This window comes from Oncorhynchus masou, chromosome 27 (genome assembly GCF_036934945.1).
Source record: "Oncorhynchus masou masou isolate Uvic2021 chromosome 27, UVic_Omas_1.1, whole genome shotgun sequence".
Lineage (NCBI taxonomy): Eukaryota > Metazoa > Chordata > Actinopteri > Salmoniformes > Salmonidae > Oncorhynchus > Oncorhynchus masou.
In genome coordinates, this window is record NC_088238.1 from 63,071,925 (window position 1) to 63,084,915 (window position 12,991).

A 12,991-nucleotide genomic window follows, 5' to 3' on the forward strand; every position below is an offset into this window, starting at 1 on the left:
AGGACTGTCTACCCATATGGAAAATAATAATAAAAATCAAATATGAATATTGTAGGGCAGATTACATATGAGTGTTGTATTTGTGTATGTGTTAACAAGCACAACTGATTACATGATGGTGGTTTTCCTCCATACATATGGGATGTGAGACCTTAGATGGCTTAGCCTACAGGTCTCTTGTTCGGTTGGATGTTTTATACAATTATAGGAAGCATTTCAAAAAGTCTGATATTACAAGAATCTTGTATGAATCTTCTGTGAATCTTGTATGAATCTTCTGTGAATCTTGTATGAATCTTCTGTGAATCTTGTATGAATCTTCTGTGAATCTTGTATGAATCTTCTGTGAATCTTGTATGAATCTTTTGTGAATATTTTGTGAATCTTCAGTGAATCTTCTATGAGTCTTCTATGAATCTTCTATGAATCTCGTAAGAATCTTGTATGAATCTTTTGTGAATATTTTGTGAATCTTCAGTGAATCTTCTATGAGTCTTCTATGAATCTTCTATGAATCTCGTAAGAATCTTGTATGAATCTTGCATCAATCTTCTGTGAATGTTGTATGAATCTTGCATGAATCTTCAATGAATCGTCCATGAATTTGCTATGAATCTTGTATGTGTATTTGCTGTCACATGTATGACGTATAAGTACCAGGTAGAATATATTGTAATGTTGCCTAATTCTTCTATATCTTTTCCATATGGAACATCTATGGTAATGAGATGGTAATGAGATGGTAATGTGATGCACTGTCTAATTGCAATTTATTTGTTCTATTTCACCTTTATTTAACCAGGTATTTATATATATATAACCCTTTATTTAGCCAGGTATTTATATATATTACCCTTTATTTAACCAGGTATTTATATATATAACCCTAACCCTTTATTTAACCAGGTATTTATATATATATAACCCTTTATTTAACCAGGTATTTATATATATAACCCTAACCCTTTATTTAACCAGGTATTTATATATATAACCCTAACCCTTTATTTAACCAGGTATTTATATATATATAACCCTTTATTTAACCAGGTATTTATATATATAACCCTAACCCTTTATTTAACCAGGTACGCCAGTTGAGAACAAGTTCTCATTTACAACTGCGACCTGGCCAAGGTAAAGCAAAGCAACAACACAGAGTTACACATGGAATAAATAAACATACAGTCAACAACACAGTAGAACAAAAGAAAACAAAAAGTCTATATACAGTGAGTGCAAATGAGGAAAGATAAGGGAGTTAAGGCAATAAATAGGCCATGGTGGCGAAGTAATTACAATATAGCAATTAAAACACTGGAATGGAATATGTGCAGAAGATAAATGTGCAAGTAGAGATACTGGGGTGCAAGGGAGCAAGATCAATACATATATACATACAGTATGGGGATGAGGTAGGTAGATAGATGGCCTGTTTACAGGTGAGCTATGTACAGGTGCAGTGATCTGTGAGCTGCTCTGACAGCTGGTGCTTAAAGTTAGTGAGGGAGATATGAGTCTCCAGCTTCAGTGATTTTTGCAGTTCGTTCCAGTCATTGGCAGCAGAGAACAGGAAGGAAAGGCGGCCAAACAGGAAATGGCTTTGGGGGGTGACTAGTGAGATATACCTGCTGCAGCGCGGGCAAATCTAATCATTTTACTGTTGACGGTGGCTATCTGGCTCCATAGTGAAGTTTCCCCTAGTTACAAATTAAATAAAAGTTGATTTATCACGTGTGCTGAATACAACAGGTATAGACCTTACAGTGAAATGCTTACTTACAGGCTCTAACCAACAGTGCAATAAAGGTATTCGGTGAACAATGGGTAGGTAAAGAAATAAAACAACAGTAAACAGACAGGCTATATACAGTAGAGGGGCTATAAACAGTAGAGGCTATATACAGTAGAGGGGCTATAAACAGTAGAGGCTATATACAGTAGAGGCTATATACAGTAGAGGCTATATACAGTAGAGAGGGTAAATACAGTAGAGGGGCTATATACAGTAGAGGCTATATACAGTAGAGACTATATACAGTAGAGGGGGTATATACAGTAGAAAGGCCATATACAGTAGAGGCTATATACAGTAGAGAGGCTATATACAGTAGAGAGGCTATATACAGTAGAAAGGCTATATACAGTAGAGAGGCTATATACAGTAGAGAGGCTATATACAGTAGAGAGGTTATATACGGTAGAGAGGTTATATACAGTAGAGAGGCTATATACAGTAGAGAGGCTACATACAGTAGAGAGTATATACAGTAGAGAGGCTTCATACAGTAGAGAGGCTATATACAGTAGAGAGGTTATATACGGTAGAGAGGTTATATACAGTAGAGAGGCTATATACAGTAGAGAGGCTATATACAGTAGAGAGGCTATATACAGTAGAGGGGTATATACAGTAGAGGGGCTATATACAGTAGAGGCTATATACAGTAGAGGCTATATACAGTAGGGAGGCTATATACAGTAGAGGGGTTATATACAGTAGAGAGGCTATATACAGTAGAGAGGCTATATACAGTAGAGAGGGTATATACAGTAGAGGCTATATACAGTAGAGAGGATATATACAGTAGAGAGGCTATATATAGTAGAGGCTATATACAGTAGAGAGGCTATATACAGTAGAGAGGCTATATACAGTAGAGGCTATATACAGTAGAGAGGCTATATACAGTAGAGAGGCTATATACAGTAGAGGCTATATACAGTAGAGAGGTTATATACAGTAGTGAGGCTACATATAGTATAGGTTATATACAGTAGGGGCTATATACAGTAGAGAGGCTATATACAGTAGAGAGGCTATATACAGTAGAGAGGTTATATACAGTAGAGAGGCTATATACAGTAGAGAGGCTATATACAGTAGAGGGGCTATATACAGTAGAGAGGCTATATACAGTAGAGAGGCTATATACAGTAGAGGGGCTATAAACAGTAGAGGCTATATACAGTAGAGGCTATATACAGTAGAGAGGGTAAATACAGTAGAGGGGCTATATACAGTAGAGGCTATATACAGTAGAGGCTATATACAGTAGAGGGGGTATATACAGTAGAAAGGCCATATACAGTAGAGGCTATATACAGTAGAGAGGCTATATACAGTAGAGAGGCTATATACAGTAGAAAGGCTATATACAGTAGAGAGGCTATATACAGTAGAGAGGCTATATACAGTAGAGAGGTTATATACGGTAGAGAGGTTATATACAGTAGAGAGGCTATATACAGTAGAGAGGCTACATACAGTAGAGAGTATATACAGTAGAGAGGCTTTATACAGTAGAGAGGCTATATACAGTAGAGAGGTTATATACGGTAGAGAGGTTATATACAGTAGAGAGGCTATATACAGTAGAGAGGCTATATACAGTAGAGAGGCTATATACAGTAGAGGGGGTATATACAGTAGAGGGGCTATATACAGTAGAGGCTATATACAGTAGAGGCTATATACAGTAGGGAGGCTATATACAGTAGAGGGGTTATATACAGTAGAGAGGCTATATACAGTAGAGAGGCTATATACAGTAGAGAGGGTATATACAGTAGAGGCTATATACAGTAGAGAGGATATATACAGTAGAGAGGCTATATATAGTAGAGGCTATATACAGTAGAGAGGCTATATACAGTAGAGAGGCTATATACAGTAGAGGCTATATACAGTAGAGAGGCTATATACAGTAGAGAGGCTATATACAGTAGAGGCTATATACAGTAGAGAGGTTATATACAGTAGTGAGGCTACATATAGTATAGGTTATATACAGTAGGGGCTATATACAGTAGAGAGGCTATATACAGTAGAGAGGCTATATACAGTAGAGAGGTTATATACAGTAGAGAGGCTATATACAGTAGAGAGGCTATATATAGTAGAGGCTATATACAGTAGAGAGGCTATATACAGTAGAGAGGCTATATACAGTAGAGAGGCTATATACAGTAGAGGCTATATACAGTAGAGAGGTTATATACAGTAGAGAGGCTACATACAGTAGAGAGGTTATATACAGTAGGGGCTATATACAGTAGAGGCTATATACAGTAGAGATGCTATATACAGTAGAGAGGCTATATACAGTAGAGGCTATATACAGTAGAGAGGCTATATACAGTAGAGAGTCTATATACAGTAGAGGCTATATACAGTAGAGAGTCTATATACAGTAGGGAGGCTATATACAGTAGAGGCTATATACAGTAGAGAGGCTATATACAGTAGAGAGGCTATATACAGTAGAGGCTATATACAGTAGAGAGGTTATATACAGTAGAGAGTTTATATACAGTAGAGAGGCTACATACAGTAGAGAGGTTATATACAGTAGAGGCTATATACAGTAGAGAGGCTACATACAGTGGAGGCTATATACAGTAGAGAGGTTATATACAGTAGAGAGGCTATATACAGTAGAGAGGCGACATACAGTAGAGAGGTTATATACAGTAGATAGGCTATATACAGTAGAGAGGTTATATACAGTAGAGAGGTTATATACAGTAGAGAGGCTATATACAGTAGAGAGGCTATATACAGTAGAGATGCTATATACAGTAGAGAGGCTATATACAGTAGAGGCTATATACAGTAGTGAGGTTATATACAGTAGAGATGCTATATACAGTAGAGAGGTTATATACAGTAGAGAGGTTATATACAGTAGAGAGGCTCTATACAGTAGAGAGGTTATATACAGTAGAGAGGTTATATACAGTAGAGAGGCTCTATACAGTAGAGAGGCTATATTCAGTAGAGAGGTTATATACAGTAGAGAGGCTATATTCAGTAGAGAGGCTATATTCAGTAGAGAGGTTATATACAGTAGAGAGGCTATATACAGTAGAGAGTCTACATACAGACACCAGTTAGTCAGGCTGATTGATGTAGTATGTACATGTAGATATGGTTAAAGTGACTATGTATATATGATGAACAGAGAGTAGCAGTAATGTAAAAGAGGGGTTGGTGGGTGGTGGGACACAATGCAGATAGTCCGGTTAGCCAATGTGCAGGAGCACTGGTTGGTCGGGCCAATTGAGGTAGTAAGTGCATGACTGTATAGTTAAAGTGACTATGCATATATGATAAACAGCGAGCAGCATCAGCGTAAAAAGAGAGGTTGAGGGCCTCCCGGGTGGCGCAGTGGTCTAGAGCATCGCAGTGCTAGCTGTGCCACCAGAGACTCAGTGGTCTAGAGCATCGCAGTGCTAGCTGTGCCACCAGAGACTCAGTGGTCTAGAGCATCGCAGTGCTAGCTGTGCCACCAGAGACTCAGTGGTCTAGAGCATCGCAGTGCTAGCTGTGCCACCAGAGACTCAGTGGTGTAGAGCATCGCAGTGCTAGCTGTGCCACCAGAGACTCAGTGGTCTAGAGCATCGCAGTGCTAGCTGTGCCACCAGAGACTCAGTGGTCTAGAGCATCGCAGTGCTAGCTGTGCCACCAGAGACTCTGGGTTTGAGCCCAGGCTCTGTCGCAGCCGGCCGCGACCGGGAGGTCCGTGGGGCGACGCACAATTGGCCTAGCGTCGTCCGGGTTAGGGAGTGTTTGGCCGGTAGGGATATCCTTGTCTCATCGCGCACTAGCGACTCCTGTGGCGGGCCGGGCGCATGGCTACCGGGTTGGATGTGCGCTGTGTTAAGAAGCAGTGCGGCTTGGTTGGGTTGTGTTTCGGAGGACGCATGACTTTCGACCTACGTCTCTCCCGAGCCCGTACGGAAGTTGTAGCGATGAGACAAGATAGTAACAATTGGATCTCCTTAGTCTTGGTTACGTTGAGGGATAGGTTGTTATTCTGGCACTACACGGCCAGGTCTCTGACCTCCCCCCTATAGGCTGTCTCGTCAGTGATCAAGCTGTTGTGTCGTCTGCAAACTTAATTTTGGAGTCGTGCCTGGCCATGCAGTCCTAGGTGAACAGGGAGTACAGGAGGGGACTGAGCACGCACCCCGTCAGGAAGTCCAGGATCCAGTTGCAGAGGGAGGTGTTTAGTCCCAGGATCCTTAGCTTAGTTATGAGCTTTGAGGGCGCTATGGTGTTGAACACCTCTGTAGTCAATGAACAGCATTCTCACGTAGGTGTTCCTTTTGTCCAGGTGGGAAAGGGCAGGGTGGAGTACAATAGATATTGCATCATCTGTGGATCTGTTTGGGCGGTATGCAAATTGGAGTGGGTCTAGGGTTTCTGGGTTAATGGGGTTGATGTGAGCCATGACCAACCTTTGAAAGCACTTCATGGCTACAGACGTGAATGCTACGAGTTTGGTAGACATTTAGGCAGGTTACCTTAGTGTACAGATCTAGAATCAGCTTCTCCTCTCCCTATCCTAACCATAAACATTAGTGGGGAAATGCAAAACTGACCCAAGATCAGTGTCTTGGGGCAACGTCAATGCCCATCTTTCCCAATCGTTTCAAGGTTTCAGGGTTCTCTACCTGTTCTCTGCTTCCCTCTAGTGGTTGATAGCGTTGTGAACAGGATGGTTTGTGAAAAAAACATGCATGCACGCTTAAACACACACAGCAGACACACAAAGTATTGAATCAATGCTTTATTAATGGGTCATGTTTTAGTACCAGGAAACAAGACTTGAAGGTCACCAAGGAAGTGATGTCATCAGTGTTCAACGACCCCGGTACTGTGCAGGTTTTAGTGCCATCCCAGCACTAACTAACTAACCAGATACAGCTAATGAACTAATCATCCAGACTTTGACTATAGATGTTAACAGACTGGATACAGCTAATCAGGGGGTCCCGAGTGGCACAGCGGTCTAAGGCACTCCATCTCAGTGGTAGAGGTGTCACTACAGTCCCTGGTTTGATTCCAGGCTGTATCACAACCGGCTGTGATTAGGAGTCCCGTAGGGCGACGCACAATTGGCCCAGCGTCGTCCGGGTTTGGTCGGGGTAGAGCGTCGTTGTAAATAAGAATTTGTTCTTAACTGACTTGCCTCGTTAAATAAAGGTTAAAAATCAACTAATCATCCAGACTTTGACTATAGCTGTTGACAGTTGTGTTAGTGCTGGGTTGGAACTAATCCCTGCACACCCTGTGGGTCCCAGGGACCAGGATTGAAGAACAGTGATTTTAACCATTATAAATACTGCTTCCCAAATGGCACCCTATTCCCTATAGTGCACTACTTATCACATAGGACTCTGATCTAAAGTAGTGCACTACTTATCACATAGGACTCTGATCTAAAGTAGTGCACTACTTATCACATAGGGCTCTGATCTAAAGTAGTGCACTACTTATCACATAGGACTCTGATCTAAAGTAGTGCACTACTTATCACATAGGACTCTGATCTAAAGTAGTGCACTACTTATCACATTGGGCTCTGATCTAAAGTAGTGCACTACTTATCACATAGGGCTCTGATCTAAAGTAGTGCACTACTTATCACATAGGACTCTGATCTAAAGTAGTGCACTACTTATCACATAGGACTCTGATCTAAAGTAGTGCACTACTAATCACATAGGACTCTGATCTAAAGTAGTGCACTACTTTTCACATAGGGTTCTGCTCTAAAGTAGTGCACTACTTATCACATAGGGTTCTGATCTAAAGTAGTGCACTACTTATCACATAGGGTTCTGATCTAAAGTAGTGCACTACTTATCACATAGGGTTCTGCTCTAAAGTAGTGCACTACGTAGGGGATAGGATGCCATTTCAGAGGCAGACATAGAGTATAACCTATAAACCTAAAACCCTAGGGTACTGAGAAAGTTACCTGTCTATATCGTTTACAACAATTCTAAAATAACGTCAAAATAACATTCGTGTGACATGGCAATACGACTGAATGTAAGGCTGCGTGTCTCGAACAATGAGAGGAACATTCCAGAAGAAGAACAATTGAAACAAGTCGGTTCGTTCATTCGTTCCGTTACAAATCTTTTCTCGAAAAACAAGACGATCGTCAAGAAAGGCAATCGTAAAACAGTCTGTCCTAACGTGGTCCATCGCATCGCAGATGAAAGACGGGGGGGGGAAATGAAAAGGCCTGATAATGCTTAAGGAGAACATGTACAATGGGCTCTGAACACTCCCATGATTTACATGAAAACATAAATAAGTTAATACATTAATACATTAAATAAACAAATAGCGTTATAAAAGACAAATAAATAACCTCAAATAATAACAGAAACACAAGTGATTCACGTCGTGAAGAGACATGGTGTTCAGTATTGTTCTCATTACTTCCTGTAGCGTTGGAAACGTGGACGAGCCTCGCGTGTGAAAGCTAGCATTCTAAATAGCACCCTATTCCCAATGTAGTGTCCTACTTTTAAGGCCCATAGGGCTCTGGGAAACAGTGTTCCACTTGGTACACAACCCCTGAGTCCTCATCCAGTCCTTCCAATTAACCTGAGTCCTCATCCAGTCCCGCCCATTAACCTGAGTCCTCATCCAGTCCCGCCCATTAAACTGAGTCCTCATCCAGTCCTTCCCATTAACCTGAGTCCTCATCCTTCCCATTAACCTGAGTCCTCATCCAGTCCTTCCCATTAACCTGAGTCCTCATCCAGTCCTTCCCATTAACCTGAGTCCTCATCCAGTCCTTCCCATTAACCTGAGTCCTCATCCAGTCCTTCCCATTAACCTGAGTCCTCATCCAGTCCTTCCCATTAACCTGACTCCTCATCCTTCCCATTATCTAAATTCCTCATCCAATCCTTCCCATTAACCAGATTCCTCCAATACTCCCCATTATCCAGATTCCTCATCCAATCCTCCCCATTATCCAGATTCCTCATCCAATCCTCCCCATTATCCAGATTCCTCATCCAATCCTTCCCATTATCCAGATTCCTCCAATACTCCCCAATATCCAGATTCCTCATCCAATCCTCCCCGTTATCCAGATTCCTCCAATCCTCCCCACTATCCAGATTCCTCATCCAATCCTCCCCATTATCCAGATTCCTCATCCAATCCTCCCCATTATCCAGATTCATCATCCAATCCTTCCCATTATCCAGATTCCTCCAATCCTCCCCACTATCCAGATTCCTCAACCAATCCTCCCCATTATCCAGATTCCTCAACCAATCCTTCCCATTATCCAGATTCCTCAACCAATCCTCCCCATTATCCAGATTCATCATCCAATCCTTACCATTATCCAGATTCCTCCAATACTCCCCATTCTCCAGATTCCTCAACCAGTCCTCCCCATTATCCAGATTCCTCCAATCCTCCCCACTATCCAGATTCCTCAACCAATCCTCCCCACTATCCAGATTCCTCAACCAATCCTCCCCATTATCCAGATTCCTCAACCAATCCTCCCCACTATCCAGATTCCTCAACCAATCCTCCCCACTATCCAGATTCCTCAACCAATCCTCCCCATTATCCAGATTCCTCAACCAATCCTCCCCACTATCCAGATTCATCCAAGCCTCCCCGTTTACCAGATTCCTCATCCAGTCCTTCCCACTATCCAGATTCCTCATCCAATCCTCCCCGTTAACCAGATTCCTCATCCAATCCTTCCCATTAACCAGATGTTAGAGTATGATATGATTTATCGGGTTCTAAAATTACCACATTTCCATGCAAACTTTCCAGAAATCCCAGTTGAAAGATTCCCGGGGTTTCCTGCCTATTCCCTCCTCATTCAAGGACTCTTACAACCAGGATGTCTGGAAAACCTGCATGGAATTGGGGGGGGGGGGATTTCTAGAATTGTGTAACTCTTAGATATGGTTGTAAAAGATCATTGTTTGTCGGATGCTAACAGATTGATACAGTCAATAAAATGAAGAAGCATGCTTCTAGAACACTGGTATTTTTCTAGAATCCACCGGTATTCCGCTATGAGTGATCTATTATCGTACTGACAAGCAACAGTGCACATAATAATAAAACAACTGGTTTACTCATTCTTGGCGAGTAATCAAACATTTACGGGTTCGATATAATCCGTAGCGCTGAAGACACGCACTACAGCACAATAGAAACTCAAAAGGCAATATTCCCGCTTTCATGGAGACTGCATTCACGGCTGTATATGTTGGCTCAATCAGAAATTACAATCTCATTATAGCGCTGAACTTCAGCGATACGGATTGAATCGAACCATAGGTATTTTCTAATGAGGGGGTTGAAAACGTCACTGATGAATCCTGGTTTGCAAACGGTTATTGATCAGTATTAATAGTAAATATAATTTCACAAATATATATACTCTTCCATTTTATCTTGCGACTGCGTCTATATCCCAAACAGCACCCTATTCCCTATGTAGTGCACTACCTTTGATCAGACTCAATACGTCCCAAATAGCACCCTATTCCCTATGTAGTGCACTACCTTTGATCAGACCCAATATGTCCCAAACAGCACCCTATTCCCTATGTAGTGCACTATCTTTGATCAGACCCAATATGTCCCAAACAGCACCCTATTCCCTATGTAGTGCACTACTTTTGACCCAGGCCAATAGGGAGCAATTTGGGACGCAACATAATTTTTTTCCGGAAAAAAATAGATGGTTGAATATATACCTCATCCAACCGTAACGTCGCAAGCTGCCTGTTACCTCAATCCATCAATCAATCAACCAATAATGAATTGATTGATTGATGGATTCATTGATATACTGTACCTGTGGACTATTAGAATAACCATAGCCACGTTCTTGAACATTCCTTATTGATTTAGCACACGACAATCCTCAATCGAACAATCTATATCATTATTTTGTAGAATCCACAGCAGTACGTGAGTTTAAGAGCAGATACACAGGCTGACGTTGGTTTCATATCGAGCCGTGTCTGGCGAGCCGAGAGTTAGGTCCCAGGTCTTGTTTTGAAGTTGGCCAATAGATGTTCTCGTTTTGTTCCTCTGGCCAATAGTATTGCAGATGAGTGACATGTCGTCAGAGCAGAGAGAGGAACTGATTATATTGGCCATAGTTTAAGTTCACTGTAGGTATCTGTAGACCTTGAGTTCTGTCCATCTCTACACGCCTCCCTCCCTCCCACTAATGTAGGTATCTGTAGATCTTTGAACAGTAGTTCTGTCCATTCATCTCTGCATTCCTCCACCCCTCCCTCCGTTCCTCCATCCCACTACTGTAGGTATCTGTAGATCTTTGAACAGTAGTTCTGTCCATCTCTACACGCCTCCCTCCATCCCACTACTGTAGGTATCTGTAGACCTTGAAGCAGTGGTTCCCAGAGTCGGCCACCACCACGTGTCCATCAGACGTGAGAGCCAGACCCTGAGGTCCGTAGAGAGGGTCAGCTGATGTGTTGATATAGGACAGGAAGGAGCCACTACCGTCAAACACCTGGAGAGGAGGGGGGAGGATACTTATGCAAATTAACACCTGAAGAGGAGGGGGGAGGATACTTATGTAAATTAACACCTGGAGAGGAGGGGGGAGGATACTTATGTAAATTAACACCTGGAGAGGAGGGGGGAGGATACTTATGTAAATTAACACCTGGAGAGGAGGGGGGAGGATACTTATGTAAATTAACACCTGGAGAGGAGGGGGGAGGATACTTATGTAAATTAACACCTGGAGAGGAGGGGGGGATACTTATGTAAATTAACACCTGGAGAGGAGGGGGATACTTATGAAAATTAACACCTGGAGAGGAGGGGGGAGGATACTTATGTAAATTAACACCTGGAGAGGAAGGGGGAGGATACTTATGTAAATTAACACCTGGAGAGGAGGGGGAGGATACTTATGTAAATTAACACCTGGAGAGGAGGGGGGAGGATACTTATGTAAATTAACACCTGGAGAGGAGGGGGGAGGATACTTATGTAAATTAACACCTGGAGAGGGAGGGGGAGGATACTTATGTAAATTAACACCTGGAGAGGAGGGGGGAGGATACTTATGTAAATTAACACCTGGAGAGGAGGGGGGAGGATACTTATGGAAATTAACACCTGGAGAGGAGTGGGAGGATACTTATGTAAATTAACACCTGGAGAGGAGGGGGGAGGAAACTTATGTAAATTAACACCTGGAGAGGAGGGGGGAGGATACTTATGTAAATTAGATATATCTGTATTTCATTTTCAAATAAATTTGCAAACATTTCTAAAAAACATGTTTTCACTTTGTCATTACGCGGTGTTGTGTGTAGATCACAGGAGGTTGGTGTCACTTTAATTGGGAGGATGGGCTTGTGGGAACGGCTGGAGTGGAAAGGGTAGAATGGTATAAGATAAACAGGTATTTGATGCCATTCCATCGACTCCATTCCAGCCATTATTATGAGCCACCGTCCCCTCAACAAGTTTAGATGGCTGAGAAAAAACAATCTATTTTAAATTCAGATTGTAACACAACAAAATGGGGAAAAAGTCAAGGGGTATGAATACTTTCTGAAGTATTCAGAATACATATATATATATATATATATATATATATATATATATATATATATATATATATATATATATATATATATATATATGTACCTGTATGCTGCTGTTGCCCCAGTCGATATACTAAGGCATGATATATACAGTACCAGTCAAAGGTTTGGACACACCTACTCATTCAAGGGTTTTTCTTTATTTTGACTATTTATTTCATTTTTTTACTATTTTTTATTTATTTTTTACTATCTTTATTTTTTCTTTATTTTTACTATTTTCTACGTTGTAGAATAAAAGAAAGAACACATATGGAATCCTGTAGTAACCAAAAAAAGTGTTAAACAAATCTAAATATATTTTATATTTGAGATTATTCAAAGTAGCCACCCTTTGCCTTGATGACAGCTTTGCACACTCTCGGCATTCTCTCAAACAGCTTCACATGGTATGCTTTTCCAACAATCTTGAAGGAGTTCCCACATAAGCTGAGCACTTGTTGGCTGCTTGTCCTTCACTCCACAGTCCAACTCATCCCAAACCATCTCAAATGGGTTGAGGTCAGGTGATTGTGGAGGCCAGGTCATCTGATGCAGC

At 41.4% G+C, this 12,991-nt stretch overlaps 1 protein-coding gene across 1 annotated transcript in view; it reads right to left on the reverse strand.

The window, feature by feature from the left end:
- Nucleotides 1-6,560: 6,560 nt before the first annotated feature.
- trim2b (tripartite motif containing 2b) overlaps nt 6,561-12,991 on the reverse strand; it is a 46,035-nt gene continuing 39,604 nt past the window's right edge. The window contains exon 14 of the mRNA XM_064940857.1: nt 6,561-11,342. Within this exon, the coding sequence (XP_064796929.1) occupies nt 11,190-11,342 (153 nt within the window). The 3' untranslated portion in view covers nt 6,561-11,189. The remainder of the gene's footprint in view (nt 11,343-12,991) is intronic.